Genomic DNA, 20,298 nt, shown 5'->3' with positions numbered 1-20,298 from the left:
GTGTTACCGTCGTTGTTGCTAACCACAACACATAAAAACAGGCTCTTGTCCATCAGTAGTGTGGTTATATTAAATATAAGAGAAAGAAGAAATGAATATAGCCACTACAGTGACCATCAAAAGGGTGAAAAAATATTGCCGTAAACAGTTTATTTTGCGACACCACGAAACAAACGATAGTATAAAATGAAACATAGACGTTTTTATATCGTCATCCGATATATATCGTTATATCGAACAACCCTACCAACTTGTGTTCATTTTAATTGTGTATACAGTTTTTTTTCTTTCTTACAATTTCTTTGGATGATTTTTCTGTTTCTTATCTGTATTGTGAATATTTTGCTGTATTTCTTTTGCTTTAATCTTTTTTGTGATTAGAGAAAAATCTGTCATCAGCCTTAAATTCTTAAACATAATTGCTCTTGCCCACAGGCCATAGACTCAAACAGGTCCCTGACAGAGTTTTTGTACCTCCTCAGTGAGCTGTTATTCAGAGAAGCCATTATGTCCCAGCACCGTATGTCAAAGCTGCCTCTGTAGAGGTCAGAGCCGAGTGCTCCCCGTTTTTAAAAATGCAATAGAGATTCCATTATTTCGCACACATAAAACTGAGTCCTAATGATCTATTATTAATGTTAAAATGTATTGATTTATTCATGAAAGTCTTCTTTTGTCCCTTCTTGGCTGTAGAGGAGGCTGCAGTAGAAATGGCACAGAAATCAAAATAGAAGCCGCCCCATTGCCCGCTGTTCCTGATTGTGTGTCTTTGTCTGCGGCAGGCCCTTGTGTGTGGTTCTGGTGTTCAGCACCAAAGGACAGCGCTATCTCCGGGTCGGGCTGGCTGTGCCGCTGTTTGGCTCTGTGGCCTTCCTGAGGAGGTTGGTGGCTGACGAGGGGAAAATTTCTCCAGACCAGGTAGAGTAAAGCAACTGTAACTGGTGTGATTGTACTTTTCTTACTCCGCCTTTGGCTTGAATTTCCTCTTGGCTACAACACATGAAGTAAATAATAGTAAAGTCATTTCCTTCACCACGTTAAAGGATGTACATCAAGGAACCAACTTGTGTTTGCATGTTGGTCTCCAGGTGATCCTGACAGAGGTTTACTCCATTGGTTTCCAACGCTCCTTCTTTGATGAAGACGACCTGACTAGCATAGCTGAAAATGATGTCATCTATGCCTTTCAGGCTCCCCCGCTCTACATCAGAGGCGGCTCTGCACGGATCTCAGGTATGACTGAAGCAAGTCACTTTTTAATCTAGATTTAAACATATAACATGCTATTTTCAGTCACAACAAAGCACTCACATGTCTTTGAGTATTAGAACTAATTTGTGGTACAGCATGGATATATTTATACACATTAATGTGCAAGTGCACACAAGTCTGTAAGCAAACAAGCTCATCTTATGAATTTACTTTGCTTAATGAAACCGTTAGGGAATGCACCTTCCTGTAAGGGGTCCTCAGGGAGCACATTAACAGCTATATAACTTTACAAAGAGTGCAGTGAATTACATCCCCCGTGCAGGCCTCCCTTGTGCTATCAGATTTATGTCTTCATTTCATCTATTTCTCAGCTAGCGATGTAAAATGTGTTCTCAGAAGTCCTTTAGTGCACAGTATCCCCTTGTTTCTTTGATTTGTGTTGGAAACAAATAGGTTCTGCACTGTCGTCCACTCTTACAGGGCTGTAAGTTCCAGTCGTGTCAACGCTGAAGGAGTCCTTGAAAAAATGTGACTTTTAGTGCTTTAATTTATGTCGGTCAGTGACCGTACAGAGCAGTGCTGCCTAAAACGAGGTCCACGTGACAGTCTGTCTGGTCTCCAGACTAAATCTCTTGGTTCTCACTGGCTGAGTCAACATCGACGTTCAGCACTTTTCTGCCCACATGAGACTGTCCCATCATTCACTGAGAAATGTTTGCCCCGTGAAAATAGACGTAAGATATTATTATGTTTTAAGGAAATTGCAAGATATGTGTTTGTTTGCTGCCTGACTTACACATTGTCTGCACAGGCTGTGAAGAGTATGAAGAGTGTGTTAGCAGAGCAGCTTAGGCCCTCTGTCTGTGCTTGCACAGGATGTAGTCAGGCACCTGTAGTGCCAGTAAACACACAGTCTCAGTAGAAGTCGCGTTGATTGAAATAGGTTTTTTCCATTTGCACAGGCTGCTGGAATATGAAAGAAAATTGATATTTTGCTTATTTTTCCAAAATGCTAGTAATTTTTTTTGCAATTATGGTGTCACTCAGTCACAGTAAAACCTGCTTTTAAATGATGCATCCATCTAATAATGGCCCCTTGGTATAATAAAGTTATTTGAGTAAAGCTCCTCTGCTAAACATTATCTCGCATTATATTATGTAATGTCTCAGTCTCTGTTTAGCCAGCTTTTCTAAGAGGGAAAAAAACTGGCAAAACCCAGTGTAAAGGGCTACCAGAAGAGAAGTTTTTCTTTGCTCTGCTCTACTCAACGCTGAAATATAAAAATACTTTATTTTAAAAGGGGTCAATGATACGAAACAGCAAGCAGCGGGCAGATAGAGGATGTTGTACGCAGTGTGCAGGAAAATTAAGTGTTAGGCTAAAAACAAACTCTAGCTCTCGCATCTTACTTTCTCTTCAGTGGTTGCCTACTAACTCAGTGATGATGAAGGACTGCCTTCATCCATCTTTGCATTCAGAGTTTCATACAATGACTGCCTATCATTCAACCTGATTGGTGCAAATGGATATTATACACAGGGGTGCACATAAATGGTCCGCGGGTGCACATGCGCTGTCAAAATAAAAGACGCGCACCAGATAAGAAGTTGCAACGCGCGTTTGCGTACATAAGATTTTCTGGAGGAGGACAGACATTTGTTTAGAACTCTTAAGGATGTCGAAGAAGCAAGCTCCTTTAAGCAATTACTTTTGTGTTCCTCCACCTCCAAAGAAATGTCAGAAGGAGTCTGAACCATAAAAGAAGCACGTATTCTCGGAAAAGTGGTTGGAGGAGATGAGCTGGCTTCAAACAAATGATGAACGCACAGAGATGTGGTGCAGAGTATGCCGTGAAAATCCCACTTTAGCAGGCAAAACAGTGCATTTTATATGTACACAAACGCATGTTGCAACTTCTTATCTGGTGCACGTCTTTTATTTTGACAGCGCATGCGCACCTGCGGACCACTTATGTGCACCCCTGATTATACAAGGCTACTATCACTAGCTTGTTAGCATGCTAGCTTTAGTAGACATCTCAGCAACACATTACACAGACACTTTGCTAGTTCTTGCTAGTATGAAAGGCGGGATGAATCTGTGCTTTTATGCTGTTTATGCCAAATTCTGACCCTGCAGCAGAAATTTAAGCCTTGACTCGTTTTTCCAATCTTCTGCTGTCTAATTTTGGTGAGCCTTTAAGAATCGTAGCCTCAGATTCCTGCTCTTAGCTGACAGGAGGAACACTCAGTGTGGTCTTCTGCTGCTGCAGCCGACCTGCCACATGCTGTTCTGCACACTTTCTTCTTCTTCTCCTTCTTGCTGTTACCAAATAGGTATTTTCCCCCAGATAAATGATGCTTGCTGGATATATTTGTATTAACAAGCAGCTGAACAAGTGTATCTAATAAAGTGGCTGGTGAGTCTTTAGCATAACCTCATGTTATGAGTTGTTTGAAGTGTTTAATCTACAGATTTTCATTAAATACCCACATATATATGTACACTCCTCTATGTCTAAATTACTTATGTACACAATTCATAAGTAAAGATACTTTGCTCAGTTAAATTTTATCTCTGATTTCATTTTAGTCCAGGAAGACAAATGTTTTCTGTCTTATTACCAATGCAATAAAAATGAAATTAAGTCATGAGCAAAGTATGAGCTATTTTTATTTTTGTGCTATTTTAGTGCTATAGTGTTATATTTAAATAAACAATACTTTATTGCTTTTATCTGATTTCAGTGATTTCTAATGCGTTTACACAATCTGGCACAGTCTGCAATCATTAACAGGTCTGATCCATGAGTTTATTTAACTATTCATAAACGGTAAAAGGAAAACAAAACTAATTATGTTGTTTAACTATATGATATGATAACCAACACTCACCAGGAGTCTGATTAAAAACATTTTTCCGCTCAGTGCTCATGAACGGTGCATGGACCCGTGTGGATTTTACCCTGAAGCGTTTACTTTAAGAACAGATCTAATACAGCTGGTGTGCAGTTAAACCCCCCAAAAAATGTAACCATGTTTTATAATCCTCAGTTGCACTGATGCAGTTGCACTGATGTGTGGTCCCTGTTACTCCTATCACACTTTTTTGATTGACTAATATTTACTTTTTCATGTAGTGAACATCATGGTAACAGCTACTCATAAGTTAGCGTTATATCCAGCAGATGTGAAATGCTGTTAGAGACAGCATGAGGTGCTCACTAAAGAGCTGTGATGAATGAAAAAATTGTGTGCTGTGGATTAAACCAAAGTCAAACCCATGACGATGTGACCTTTCCACTCCCACCATCGCTGCTGCAGTCTTAAAATTAATCTCTTGCATCATATTCCCGCATGATGCTTATCACCTGCCCTGTATACTAAATACGTCATTGCATCCTATGATTCACATGTTCATGCTGGATGACAGAATTATGACCATCTTGTATTAATTAGGATTTATTTATTGGAATACTTTCTTTCATTCATTTCAGTCTCACTTAAATTGATGTCTTAATGTTGAGATTCTTTAATGTACTGGTAAACAACTGGGTTGGATTTACATTAAAAATGTAATCTTGACACATTTAAGTGAAGAGGAGTCTTTCCTGTTTGAGATCTGATGGTGCTCTGACAAGAAATAATGAGCACAATATCATTGTCAGGAAGATTATTGCCAGGGGTTAGACTTGAATAAAGGAGCGCCTGCCAGAGAATACTTGGAAACAGATATTTGGCTTCCGCGGTTATATATCCATCTCACGCGTTTTTCTTTTTGTTACAAACATAGAACAGTTTCTGCCTTTTTTCATTTATTGCCAAGTTTCAGTAAGATGACATCATCTCCCATACTGTAGTCTGTTTGAACATTTTCTTTACCGTTTACTGTCTCATCATTTTACAGCAAAGACTGATTTAACATCATCATGTGAGCTTTCTTAATCTGCACATCCTAAAAACTTAGAGGATCTAGTGTGAAATCTGCCAAGGTATCAGTTTTCTAATAATTTCTGCTTTCAAAACATGTAGACTTTCAGATCTAGTCATGACAGCGGCATGTAGTGTTTTACAGAAGAGCTGATGAACACACCACCCCCCAGCGTATTTTCTTGGTCCACAGTGTACCTTATGTTGATTTTCTGCTGCTTGTCTTGTATTTCTTTATATTAGCCAACATCCTTGTGCATCTTACTGCACTCTACCTGGACATCTTCACCTTTCTGCACTCTTTCTAGGCTGAATAATTGGCAAAAAATATTACTTCTATGGTTATAAACAGAATGTTTTATGTTAGCTGAATTAGAATTGTTCCTTTAAAAAAATGTACCAATAGCACACCTTATTAGACATAAAAATGTATATTTGGAACATTGTACATGAAGTACCCAAAGTAAAGTAATTATTTTCTAGAACAAGTGTTAAATGGATTGATTTTAATGGTGCAGATGTTAAAGGCTGAGCTTTTTTTAAGTACTTTATGTTCTGTTAACTCTACATTAATGCATGCAGAGCTACCCGCTGTGGCGATCACTTTGATTTTTTTTTTTTTTTTTTTTTTTTTTGCCTGTCCCGTTTGGCTCTTTTGCCATCAGAATTGTTGTCTAAAGGCAAAGAAAGATGCCCAACGGATTTACTTTACCAAATTGACCATCCCAGCCTTGCCGTAATGGTCCATTTGATTCACCTTTTATTGTTTATTTTATTTTCACTTACTGAATACGGGACAGACTTGACTGGGGGAAAGAAGGGGAGCGCGCGCAGCCGCTTAAAGCTGTAGCGTCCAGATTACTTATAGCTACTTCCGTGCAACTGATATAAGATGCGGTAAGCTGAACACAGCTTCAACCATTGACTGTACAAAACAACTTTTGTACAGTCAATGGCTTCAACCGTCTGTTTGTTGAAAAATAGTAACGCGACCGCATTTTCTTGTTAGTAACTGTAACGGCGTTGTAACGATAGGAATATCGTTTGTTTGTAACCCTGTTTGTTCAACAAGACTGTAGGTCTTGTTGAACAAACAGTTTAGCTCAAATCAAATATTTGGTGGTATTATTAGGTTTCCCAATAATGAATGGAGCATTCGTTATGAGTAACATCTGTCCAGCCAAACCACTGCCTTTCGCTGTTTTGTTTATATGATTAAATCTGTTAAATGTGACAATAAATCACTGTGGAAGATAACGTTACGCCTAAATGACATCAGTTCACTGAGACACACAACAGTACCAAGCAGGTCTGAAATCGCGCTTTGACAGCTTTCACAGACAATCTTCCTCCTTATGCATCATATTTTCAGTGCTTAATTTTTTTGTCATTAATACTTACTTGTTATGTAATATTTTACTACAAATTCAAAGCTGTAAATGTGCATCTGTTACCTGACTGAAGCTCACGTCTGACTGCCTTTCCTGTTCAAAGACACGACTGTGCAGACTGCTAATGGAAAGGAGGGATAGCTGTTGCTGTGGGTAGAGTATATCCCATTAGGCGTAGAGGTGTTTAATTATGGGTTTTCATAGTCTGGCTGTGTTTAGTGAGGCTCAACCTCTTCATCTGTTTGACAGTGAAAGAAGCCTGAGAGTGCAGGGGAAGGAAGAGTTTGCCGGCCTCCTGCGGTTTCTTAGAATTAGTTAGAGGCTTTTTCAGGATAAAAGGTCAGGATCAACAGGTTTGTGGTTTAGTGTGGTGCACATTTGTGTGTTATAAATGTCTCATGGCTGCACTGTAATTGCCTTTTTATAGAATGCCTGTGGCAATAGACAAGTTCGGGTTACATGAATGAAAACAGTCAAATAGACACACACTGAACTGTTATTCATCCTGGAAACAAGGTTTAAAAAATAATGAGAGCAGCAACAGGAGCTTTAAAAAAAAAGCCTAGAAACAGTTCAGTTTTTGACAGCTTAATGTAAAAAACAGATTTAATGACAAATGACAGGTAGGTCTCCTCCCAAGCACCCCTGCATAAATCTTAGTGGGACAAGCCAGAATATGGCTTATGAATTTCATGTTTCATGGGGGATCTAAAAGGAGATTTTCACCCATAAATCATTCCCCTGAGGTCGCCCCTCATGTAAATGGAAAGCTCCTAGTGAGCAAGTTTTATCACCCGCTTGCTTGATTAGGGCAACATTAGGAAATCAAAAGCTGTGCATATTTATTGCGCTCAATCGCAAGGTCAAGACACTGCAATCAGAAGTTTAATGTTTAAGCTGTGGTGGTTCGACTCATTTTGAAGAGATCTTGTCCTTCATACAGTGCACAGCTTAATGCCCTCACCATTCAACTGTATGTGTGTGTGTTTTCCAGTCTTCTTCCCCTCTCCTCCAACCAGGGCGGTGGCTTCCCCTCCCTGTGTCTGGTTCTCCTGGAGGTTTCTTCCTGTCAAAAGGGAGTTTTTCCTTCCCATTGTCACCAAGTGCTTGTTCATAGTGGCTCATCTGATTGTTGAGGTTTTCTCTGCATTAATGCATTAATTTATTTTACAAAATAAAGTGCCTTCAGGTGACTGCTGTTGTGATTTGGCATTACGTGAATAAAACTGAATTAAACTGAACCGAGTTGAATTAAATGTGTAAGAGGAGGCACGTTTCAGCACAGGCTTGCTGCTTTACAACAGTCTCAGTAACATAACATTTGCTTTGTCATTGATGAATCATGTGTTAGGTGTAAACAGCATTGTTTAATGAAACATTGTTGTATGGGAACACAGCCGCTGTGGTCAATCAATACCGTCTGCAAGTAATTTAACATGTGATTTATTGCCGTGAACTTCTGAATCACCTACTTATGTGCCAAGCCTGAAGGTTGTCAGCTGTGTGATGGGAAAGCAGCTCCACTGACGTCACATCAAGCAGGAATCTTATAGTCTCTGCTTTTCCCTCATTCGGTCACACTCCTCTGTGTGTTGGTACAGACACGAGGGGACCGAGCGAGAAGTGGCGCTTCTTGGCACCCCACCAGGACGGGATGTGGAACAGAAGCTGTATCAGATAATACCTCCTGCTGAGAGTGCAGGCAGCCATTGGTCCATCTGTTCTCCCCTCTGAATCACTGTTCCCCAAATAGAAAGTTGCTGTCTCGCCACTTTATATATCTCAATTCTCCTCCTTACTCCCCAGTAGAGGTGTTAAGTTTCGTGAACACATTCTCGGCACATGGAATCAGTTCAGCTTCCTTTCAAGAGCAACGTGAAATATTTGGTGCTGTAAATGCAAAGTTGTTAAAAGCTGACTCATTTTAGTGCCTCTTTCCTCTTTTGAGCACGCTCTACTTCTCAGACTTGTGTTCCCCATCCTCTTCCAGGGTACCATCACAGCCTACCATCATCCCCATACGCAACAGGTCCTGAGGGTCAGAGGTTACCCCCATCTGGGACGTTATCATCAGAGTTCCTCAACCAAGGTGCCCCCGTCAAGATTCTGCTGCTGGTGTGCAACGCTGCAGGAGCCGGCCAGCAGGCGGTTAGGTAATTACATCAATGGGCTGCTCACTGTAACATCCTCTCTGACAGCAATTGTTCTGTAATAGCTTAGACATCACACCTAAGCAGCAGACCTGTCAAATGATCGCTGTGTGGGAGCGTGCCTGGGGTCCCAGTAAGAGTGATACTCTCCATGGGAAGAGTTTGGAAGATGACTTCCTTAAGTATCAGAGTTCATCTACTTCATCTCTCAACTTTAACTTTATTCGCTCGACAACATTTGCTCCTTGCCAGGTCATACGTAGCTTATTCATGGCCACTGTAGTCTAAAAACACTGATATTTCCATCTCCAGTCATTTAGGATGATCGCATGAAATCAAGAAGCTCCTGAGGTCGAACCCACTAGTGACACGGGGCCTTTATGTGTGGCGTTTGCACCCTCTCCTTATGTCTATGTGGGTTCTCCAGCTTCCTCCCAGTGACATGCATGTTAGGGTACCAGGCCTAAATCAGTTGTAGGTGTGAGATGGTGGCGGGTTGCAAAGCAGCTTGCAGATGCAGGAGCATCTTTGGGCAGGCTAAGCAGCTTTAATTCCATACACTATCATAGATTTAACAAGTGAATGCATACAAGAGTATAAGTCCATTGGTGTCCTGCCACCAAGTGGTGGACAACCTAATGTTGTGAGGTTACACTTTAAGCTGAACATTCATCCGTCCTGTTTTATCCGAGGTACTAGAAAAATGGAATTCTAAGCTCATGGAAGTGTCTTGCCATTGGATGTTACATTTGCCAGTGTTGTCAGTTTGTCCATGCTATAAGATGCAGGCTCATACTTTAGAATTTAAAATGTTTCCTTTCTTTATTTTATATATTTTTTTTTGTATATATAGAAATAATGAATCCAGGAAGTAGCCACTTATCCTTTAAACCTAATCAACTTTGATAAACTTGTTTTATACATAGCCTTCCTCTAGGGAACCACTTCAAGGTCAGATTATCTCCCTGTCACAGAAAAGGCTCACATTTCACTCTGTGACTCAGTGAGATGAGTTTCAAATCAAACAACCGAGGACTCTGACATCTGGCGCTATACACAGAGATCCATCAGACACTGTGACAGAGTCCAGAGAGATCAATATAGGTGAGCTCGCCAACGCGACTGAGAGAAAGTCCGCTCAAATCTATAAGGGTCGGCCTCTCCGTTTCTCCTTCAAACGCCTCTCTGCCATTGCTCAGCCCACCCACCTATCTCGTTCTCATCAGATGACAGCTGGAGGACTGTGCAGCGCCAAGAAAATGACATTGGAGTCACATAGTTGTTTCACTCTTTTTAGTCGAGCATCACAGACACATTTCTGAGCACCAGTGTGAAAACTTGGAACTGTGATGGGATATTTTTATGTGTGGAAACCCAAAGGTGTTACTTCTATTAGCAATTTGGTTCTTTTGCATTTTGCCTGTAGATGCCAATTCTTACACCTGTCGGCTCAAGTATAAAATATAGACCTATCAGTAGATAATAGATATTTCTGTATGACCCCAACTCTCACATTTCTTTCATGAAACTTCCAAAATATTGTGTGAAAGAAATAATAAACTGGGATCTCTGAAGGTAAGGCTATCTGTCACAAACCATAGAGCAAGACAATTACATTTCATACTGCTGGCAATAACAGAAAAGCAGCTTCCAATGAAAGAGTCCACATCATAAAGGCCTGCAGACAGCACGTCAGGAGAGGGGCATGCATGTTGTAGATGATGGCAGATAGTGTGCTGGCATATTCTTAACCCACTGACCAATGCCTACTTGCCTGATCTGCCTCCTTGTGACTTTGCTTTCTCACCCAAAATAAAATTCAAGCTAAAGAGTGACTGTTTTGACAAAGTGAAGGGAATTTAGCACACAAGGCTCAGGCACAAGTTCAATGGTAATCCTGCAAAGCCATCTAAAATTAGCTGGTGTTTTGGAAGCAGTGCAGGTAAATTTGGACACATTTGAATGAGGCACTGTTTTTGATTTTTTTTAGGTTTGGAGTCGAGTGGAGAACTTTGCAGATTATTTTAAGAAATCCATTCATCTATTTTCTTAACTGCTTATCCAATTCAGGGGTTGCAGGAGGCTACGGCCTCACCCAGCTTTCACTGGCACAATATGTTAAAATCTACTGTTTTGCATCAGTGTCTGCAAAAATGTGCAAATGAAAAAACACAGTGTCTTTAAACATGCACCAGAGCTTTTCTTTCATTCATTACAATTCTGATGTGTATCTGCTTCTTATTTTGTCTCTTTATGGACGTGTATGCTAATAAATCTAATACATACAATAGCAGGTTGACCTCAATTAAATGAGTATTATAATAAATGCGTCATGTGATCTGTCATGTCACAGGGTCTTTTCCATTTTTTATCTCCCTTCTGTAGATGGGCTGTAATGAGAGTTCTGCTCTAATACTGATAATGATGATAAATAATTATTTACATTACAATAGGATAAGAAGGCGGTGAGTCAGTAAGGGGTAATATGGGATGGCTGAGTGGTGGTGTTGCCATTTTGAATTCATCATCTTTTAGCTCCTGTGACACTAATTTCCTCTGTGCTGGTTTTAGGTTCGGGCCTCCGTTCCTCATGAGGGAGGACCGGTCTATTTCCTGGGATCAGCTGCAGCAGAGCATCCTCAGCAAGCTTTATTACCTGATGATCAACGGAGCTCAGGCACAGGTAATACAAAGATAGATTTTTTTTTTTTTTTAATGATTGAAGGAAATTTTGTTTTGTTTTGTCTTCTCCTCGTGTCCTATTGAGATATCCATGCCAGGGTAGGGATTCACAGACTCACGTAGAGAAATTCTAGCACAACAGATGCTTAACTTACGTCCTCTGGTTAAACCCAACTGCCAGAGATGTCTAGGAATTCAGTCTAGGAACCAAAAAAACTAACACTGATTATTAGACACACTAATTAGGCACAACTAAAGCTATAGTAAAGCCCCATAAAGACTAAACTAAAACTACAATACAGCCCTGTGCAATAAATCAGTAATAATTATAATAATAACAATAATAATATTAATAATACAGAAAAGATATTGTACTGTACCCCTGCATCATGACACCTATGATGCTTTTAAAGCTTATATTTAATGGCAGTGTGCGTAGGCGGGTGTGTTTCAAGCACCAGCTAGAGTTCCTGCAGAGCCGGCTGGCGCACCTGTTCCAGGCCAGGTTTATTGGCTCGAGACAGAGCAAAGCATGCCCACACAGTGAACACAGTGACACTGTGTTTCACAGCCGCGAGATCTCAGAGCTCAGAGCTGGAAGCAGCAGAGACGAGCTGGTGTCCTCTCGCTGTGCCTACCAGCACACCAAAGTAGAGTCAGGTGTACTGGTATGACAAATGCTGGTTTGTGTCATAAAAAAGAAAAGAAAAAAGAAAGATTCTTTGCCCTCGAAAAACACAAGGCAATCATTTTGGGTAAAATGCAAATGAAATATATAAAATAAAATGTTTATTTACTGCATTTGAATAATTAATCATTAAATTGAAATATGCTTGGTATGAACTGAATGTATGCTAGTCAGGTGAATTTGACCAACTCATCAAAAAAAGCCTTTTATGTCATACTTATGTAACAAATTTATATGTAATTCGGTTATTTTAAGGCAAATAAATATTTATTTGAGTTTTGCACCCTAAAGGGATGCATGAGCATCTGTTCTCTCGTCTAGGCTGTTTATTTCCCTCTTTTTGTGTGCTGATGAATGAATAGATTGCTTCCTCTGTCTCAGAGCCTCATTTATAAGTCATTTATATAGTCACGTTTGAGCTGGGAGCATTGCTTTTGTCCACTCATGCATTACGGTGTAGCGTTGTTGTTTGCCAATCACATTTACTGGTCCTGCTCAGTCTCAATCACGCTGTGTTATCTTTTCTATGAGCAAATGTTGGGATTTCTTAGGAGGTGAATGTGGATTCTTTACTAATACACACTGAGCTGTTCATGGGATGTGATTGGGGCGCACTGACATAATAAATAAAAATAATACACAAAAATTGGAATAACATGGTATTTTAGATCAACCCAAGGTCGATCTAAAACTGACTTTCTACTCCGTTCATACTCAAAGCACTTTCTTTCTACAAGCCTCATTTTCTCATTCAAATAGCACTTTTTTGTAATCTTTGAACCTTCACATGGACGATAGATGCATCAACTTAAGACTGATGCATCCGTCCCTGTGTAGGACACGGGGATCAGTCCAGACCATGTGATTGGAAGCAGCCCCAAAAAGAAGGAGAATCAATGTGTTCTTAATATAAAGGCAAACTCATCAAATTTCTTCTCAGGTTTATTGCCGATTTGACTCAGAGGAGAGCTACATTGTTACAAACTGTTACAGTTTGTTATAACTGATCTGCACCATTAAAAAGACAACACACTTCAGGTGTGTCTGAGTCTCAGTATCTGTTGTTTCGCTCTGTATTTGCACTGCTGAGAAACAACACGCACGAGATACGAGATGTTTTCATTGTGTAAAAAGAAATAAAGCTAACTTGCCTGTTTGTATTTTGTCCATCGGGTTCCTCATTCCCCTGACGCTCTACATTCAGTTCACTTCTGCTCCCTTTCATCAAAATGCTGGTGTTAATGAGGACCTGAAAAACCTGTACTCAGCAGCAAAGAGTTACAGGACAGAACCAAATCATTGCGCACCTCGTTCACAGCATTGAGCGTCCACCTGTGCCAATCATACATTCGTTCTGGTGATACCTTCCCCTCCAAATATGCAAACTGTCAAAACCACATCAGACACAAAATAAGCTGTGATTTTTCTTCCAGTGTTAAACTCAAATTTACAGTTGTGTGATATATTTATATAATCTCCCAAAGGTTTGTGACATCTTTACATCACCAAGTCCAATACAAGACGTCAGATGCAGTGGAGACAGGTTCTCTGGAGCGATAAATAATACTCCTCCAACTGCCGATCAGATTAGTAAGTTAATTAAATCATTTCATTCTACCAACTTTGTGGGAACAGTTTGACGATGGCCCCTTCCTGTTCCAACATGACTGCGCAACAATGCACGAAGCAAGGTACATAAAGATGATGAGCAAGAAGGACTTGACTGGCCTGCACAGAATCCTGACCTCAACTCGAAAGAACACCTTTGGGATGAATTAGAGCGGAGACTGCAAGTCTCTTATCATCAGTCTGACCTCAATTTCCCATAAACAGAAGAAGTGAAGCTGTTGTAGCTGCAAAGGGTGGAACGACATCACATTAAACCCTATGGATTAAGAACGGGATGTCACTCTCAGGTTACATGTTACCCTCAGCAACAAATACAAGAACAATCACTCTTTTCAGCTATTGTTATCTCAATATGCATTTATCAGTCGTATTGTGCACACAAGGACAAAGATAACTGCGTAGCTCTCAACTCACCTTTGTAAATAATTTTGCTACCAAGACACCCCCAAACAAAGAGTCTATGATTGCACTGAACACATTCCTGTGCTTGAGCATATCACTGTGTGCATAAGCCTGTTGCTAATTGTGCAGCCAAACTGATTTTCAATCAGTGCCTCTCCCCGCGTGGTGCAGGTGCCATGCAGCTGCAATAAACAGCCATACAGAGCACAAGAAAGGCGCAGACTTGCTCGCCGCTCTTTCAGAAGCACCAGGAGAGAGATGGAAGAGAAGAGTCAGGTGCAGCGTTTTCTGTAACTCTGTTGGAGATCTGCAGTCTCCTTTGTGCCCCATGCTGTCAGCTGTTTAATTAAAACCAGGCTCGTAGAGTATAATCAGTTTGCTGGAAGCCTACCTTTGCCAAGGAGGGAGCAGTGCTCAGAGCAGATGTTTGCTCTAAATCTTTCAACTCAGCAGAATATGTGGTTTTCTTGCCTCAATGAATTATGCTCACAAGTGGATATTTTCCGCTTTTGTCTAATTTTAGCTTTAGCAAAGGCAAAAAACGCACGTCCTCTGCCATTTTTCCTGGTACTGACATCACTTAACGACGTAGTGTTGAGACCCGTGCCCTTCTAAGTAGACCCATATGACCGTTTGCATCAGAAAATGTCAGGTAAAGAGAGAGAGGATGACAACTCAGAATGAAACTCAAAGACTCAAACTTGAAATGTGGTATATGATCTTCCATGTAAATGACTGATGCACCCCACATACAGCCTTTCTATCCAGGATTCACGAAAACGTGTAACTGTCTGTTTCATTACTTTAAATATATTAAAAGTTTTTTAAAAACATTTCGTGTTCCCATCAGTTGTTGATTGGATATTAAAACTAACAACAACCTGGTATTGTTTGTCCTAACGTCTGTTGTCTAATTCTGTAGAGCCCATGTGAATCATAGCCTCAGTTTCCTGATATAAGGTGACAGGAGTGGCAGCCGGTGTGGTCTTCTGCTGCTGCTGGTGCTTCAAGGTTCAATGTGTTGTGTGTTCAGAGTTGCTCTTCTGCACACCTTGATTGTAACAAGTGAATATTTGAGTATCTGTTGTCTTCCCATTTGCTTCAAAGTTACTTTACCTTTCTTCCTCACTCTGATGTTTTATTGTTTGAACTGCAGCACGTCGTCTTCACCACATTTGCTGTTGAAAATTGTCTTTAAATGTATATTCAGATACCTTTAATATCCTTATCACATTATATTTCTCAGAATGACTATATTCATGTTTCACTGTGGTAACTTCCAACCTGAGAGGCAGGACATAACATGAAAATCTACTTCTCTAAGACCGAAGCAAACGCAGAAACAACTTCTATGTGAAAAAAACATTGTATTTATTATTTAGCAGATTGACAACTTCAGAAATACAAAATTGTCAGGGTGAGCTAAAGTGAAAACAGCAAACTAACAGAACTATGCATCAACACAAACTCAGAGACCTGACTGAAAGTAACAAAGCAAAAAATATGGGCTTACATTTTTAGTCTATTATAATAAGAGAACACAGTTACAGAATAGCAGCAGCAGTTCACTCCTACTTACTCCTTCTATCCTCCTAGGCACGCAGCAAGTCTCAATCGCTGAGCTGACTCGTTGAATGAAAAGGGAATCAAACGATCCTCTCCAGACAGTGGCCCTTATGTAGGGCGTGGTCCTCAGGCTAGTGTTGCCACACCTGTTGCAGCCCAGCGCCTGCACAGTCTATGCAAATCTTCTATGGTTACGACACTGACCTGAGAATCTCTCGGCTCATTTTTATCTCATATTTACTGTCTGACACACAACCAATGGTCTGTTAGCTCCGCCTCGTTTTTGGCGTTGCCTTCACAGAACAGTTACCAGAACAATATGCTACTTTTGTCACTTGTCAAGAATATGCTCTGACACAGTTACAAATTTAAGTGACAGTCAAAAGGTAAAGTCATCTTTGAAAGCATCCTCTATAGACAGAAGGAAACAAACTTCTAACAGTAGAGTTTGATGTAGTTTTTTAAAGGTCTTAAAGAAGCACTTGATGCTATATTGTGCTTAAAGACTGGGGCTCAAAGCTGCATGTCCTAGGGAAATAAAACTCTAGTTTCCCTCCTCGCCCACTAATGATGCTTATGGAATGTGGGAATATGGGAAAACAGCACTGATCTTGCATTGCAGTGCTGTTCAGACTCTTTGTATTTTCACAGCTCTACATCATGTAGAGACATCTCAAGCTTGACAGCTCTGTCATGACTCCTTATGGATGCTAAGCCATCTCTGGAGAATTGCAGCTCAAGACAAGAGTTCAGACTGAATTATCTCATGTGTGCGAGGAGAGGTAATGTTGTTGAAGGAGTCAAAAGAAGGGCATTTAAAAATATAAGTGCATGTATCTTATTGTAGAGGAAGTTTTCTCTGCTTCTTGAGATGAGAATCTCGAGTTGGAAGAACTCACTGGGTGGTCGCTCTGCATGTACACACAAGCCTTGCAGTGGAACTAACAACAAGCCTGGCAAGGCTGTAATAAAAAGTCATTTTGGTTTTAAACTTGTCATCTAGCATTCCAAATAAACAGGCAGCAATGGTTTTGAATTCTTTGGAAAGGCCGCCCAAAGCACCTAGACACCACACGGACGTTTGATGCCTTCACTGACCACAGACAGTGAAGATAGCTTCGTTATAAACTACTATGTGTGTGTGTGTGTGTGTGTGTGTGTGTGTGTGTGTGTGTGTGTGTGTGTGTGTGTGTGTGTGTGTGTGTGTGTGTGTGTGTGTGTGTGCCCTCAAAATGCTACTTTCTAACGATAAGTGCTAACTGCTGCATTTCAGCAGCTAGCTGACATTCTGGATAGTACTGCGTGTGCATTTGTGAGGCAGTAATTCAAAAGTAACATTTAACTTTCCCCAGGGGTGTGTGCACACCGGTGGGCTCAGCACGTCAATATTCTCCAGGAATGTTCTGTCTGCTCCACTGTGCTCCTGGTCATCAGAAAGATCCTGCCGGTCTGAGCTTTTCCTCTCAGCCTCGTGTGGGAGTTTGTGTTTGAGGCCAGCCAGCAACAGATTTCCCCAGAACAAAAGGAAATCGATTTCATTTTTCCATTCCTTCGTTCCTAAAGCACTTCTGATCTAAGGCAGATCTCAGGGTAATATACTCGGGCTTCAGAGGACAAGAAACACTCTTTTTCTCTTTTTTTCTCCTGAACTCGTGTTTTCCAGCGTGGTTGAATAGCATATGAGAGAAAAGTCTGAGTCTGTTTGTGGTTTGGATTTAAGAAAAAGACACTTAATTGCTATGCTCCGTGCTGATTCACGCCATGAGCTAAAAATGTCAGGTGCAGGTCTCAGCCTATATTTCACGATGGCCCATTTTTGTTTTTGTATCTCCCGAGCCCATACACAGCACATTTCTCCAACTTAAATATAACACAAAAACAGGCCATTGTTTTTTATCCACACTAATTTCCATTTCAGCATTTTTAAATAGTTTGGAACAGCTGTTCAAGAAACATTTTTAGCACGCAAGCGCCAGCAACTAATCACCGTCTGAAAGATATCAAGGCGGGAAGTTTCACTCAGGGGTTTTTTTTAGTTTTTTTTTTTTTTTTAACAAATTGCCTGTAAAGACTGATTTAGATCATTAGCCTTCAATGACGCCTTACATAAAGAGGCACCATTCCTTCCATAAGAAATTCTGGCTATGTTTTGGTGAGCCGCGGGGAATGATGTACCTAATGGGATGGTGAAGTGGGTGATGTCTGAAGTAATTATTTGCCAAGACGAAGCACTGACTGATCGTGTGATGGGAAAACAGAAGCTGTTGTACATTCTGCACTCATGTGTCGGTGTCCAAAAAACTCCAGAAGATTACAAAGAGGCAAATCAGTACTGAAGGCTCAGGTATCTTGTTTGTGACTAGGCAACCAGATGATGGCCTCCAAAAATCCCGCTCCCCTAACCCCACCGTGTGGTAAAACACACACAAAAACAGACATCTCACCCAGTTTTTAGACATGCGATCATTTCCATAGTTTACCAGCTGCACTGAGTCCCTCGCTGTCTCTGTTCTCTTACACTGCTACTTCTACACCTCCCTTTTTCCTCCTATTCTTTTTTTTCCTGACTTGTGATGTCTGTGAGTGGGAGGCTAGGTGGTTAAGCTTGACCTTCCAGATAGTTTTAGTGTTAAAGGGTGTGACAGTAAAGTGGTTTTTGATAAATAAAAGGCTTTTATGTGACTAAATGAAGTTTTCACAAACCTTTTTTTTTTTTGCCTTTGCAAATAATCTCGTGATTTTCTAATCTCGAAATTTTTTAGCAACCTCTTAATATAGCTGCCGACTGTCTTTCACGTATTAGGTTCATAAAATAATTATTTTTGGTCTGCGCTCGGCAAACTGAGCCATCATTTTTGCCTGATCAGTACACAAAACCCTGACTGGGTGAATAATAACACTCAACTCCAAGCAGCAGAGCTTTGGTAGTTGTTGTGGTAACATGCAGACAACAAGTCTGCAGCGATAATAGCAGCTCTTTGAGGCCGGCTGTACTTTGTGCTAGATTGTAAATATAAGAGAAAAGAATACCGCCCAATGCTTTAACTTCAACAAGTGATTTTAAATAATGTGATAAATCTCCAAAAGTTGATTCTGTTCATCTGGACGTAGCGTTTTGTGGGAGAAACGTTTCTTCACTCATCCAAGTGACTTCTTCAGTCTCAGCTGACTGCAGGTTTCCCCAAATCTTATAAACAGTACATTTGCAATTACTTTCCTGCAACATTTGATTTACTTTCCTGGATGATTGAGAATGCATCAAAATGTGATAAATCATATAAAAAGCAATAAGCAGCGTAGGTAGGAAATGTAAAAGAACTAATAAACTAGCAGCTATTGTGAACATCTGTGTGGTTATTAGAAAAAAGGGGGAGAAATCCAAACGCAGAAAGGGTCGACCCTGTGTTGGCCACAGCTATTTATGCTAAACAGCTAATCAGTGAGTTTGTGTATTTGAATATGAAGAATTAACCATCCATGTAGCCACACGGCACTAACATGAATGAAAATGTGAGCTTTAACTTGTTTACCTGACACTGCATAGAAATAAAAGCACATTACGTTTTTAAATGGTGTATGTGAGAACGTCTTAAGGAGCAAACTAACACTGATTTTCACATGCAGAAGCATTTATCTAATAATACTGCTGAGATCCAGAAAGTATAAAACACTTACAGTATCTATAGAGAGGCGCTGAGAGATGTTAAAGACATTCAGGAGGTGCTGCTGTATGATAAAGTATCCTGATGCTGTCCGTGTGTTTACCGTGTGTTTTATGCTCCTCTTTCAGAACACCAGAGTGCTGTTCAACATCCGTGTGGTGGGGGGATCCGTGTTTTACAGCTACCTGTCACCTCAGGATGGGCAGCCTCTCTACCACCCTGCTGTCGACAGGTCAGGATGCCAAAAGTACTTGAATCTTATAAGTTAGCATATATCAGGGCATAAAAAGTGCCCATGTTATGTGTTGGTTCTTCCAATTATCACTTATTCACTCATAATGACTTTTTCTTATTTTGGGGTGTTAATTGCAGTTCCTGTTGAAACTTGAATCTTCCTCTGCAGCAGCTGCAGCAACTTTTATGCCAAACAAAAATTTGAAAGCGTGCATGAAGCGGAAGGTCACAGAACATATTCCCTGAGCTCTGAATAGACAGTGTGTAAAGTATTTTTATATAATTAGATTTTTTTTTCAAAATTTATCACTTCTCAAAAATTCAACTCTCCCTTTCACAAAAGGATACAGAGGCTATTCTGTACCACTTCAAATTGTGGTCAGATGCATCCTGTTATCTTTTATGGCCCTTGAGGTGTCTACTTAAACTCGATTAGAGTCCACCAGTGGAAAATTGCAGGGATTGGCTGTAAAGTGTACAAAAATTGACTCCACACATCAGGAAAAAGATCAAGCTGTGAACATCCAAGAATAACTCTGTATGCTCCCGTGATAAAACTAAGGCGAGGCGTAGATCGGCAGAAGGGTCTAAATCCACATCTGAAACTTTGCGGTTTCCCAGGAGTGCAGTGGCCTCAATCACTGTCAAATACAAGGAGACCGAGATCAGAGTCTTCTAGGAGTTTTACCAAAATGTGTAACCCAGCTAAGAGAGGTGATCAAGAACAAGACTTCAGATGTCCTCTGTAGAAC

At 40.5% G+C, this 20,298-nt stretch overlaps 1 protein-coding gene across 2 annotated transcripts in view; it reads left to right on the top strand.

Annotated features, from left to right (window-relative positions):
- The window catches only part of usp43b (ubiquitin specific peptidase 43b), an 85,155-nt gene that overhangs the window by 50,215 nt on the left and 14,642 nt on the right, over positions 1 to 20,298 (top strand). For both annotated transcript variants that reach the window (XM_040045765.1, XM_040045766.1), the window contains 5 exons: positions 783 to 918; positions 1,089 to 1,233; positions 8,524 to 8,686; positions 11,255 to 11,366; positions 19,441 to 19,544. In XM_040045765.1, the coding sequence (XP_039901699.1) occupies positions 783 to 918; positions 1,089 to 1,233; positions 8,524 to 8,686; positions 11,255 to 11,366; positions 19,441 to 19,544 (660 nt within the window). The remainder of the gene's footprint in view (positions 1 to 782; positions 919 to 1,088; positions 1,234 to 8,523; positions 8,687 to 11,254; positions 11,367 to 19,440; positions 19,545 to 20,298) is intronic.

Source organism: Simochromis diagramma, unplaced genomic scaffold (assembly GCF_900408965.1).
Source record: "Simochromis diagramma unplaced genomic scaffold, fSimDia1.1 OVJJ01000150.1, whole genome shotgun sequence".
NCBI lineage: Eukaryota > Metazoa > Chordata > Actinopteri > Cichliformes > Cichlidae > Simochromis > Simochromis diagramma.
This window is presented reverse-complemented; position numbering and strand designations above follow the sequence as displayed.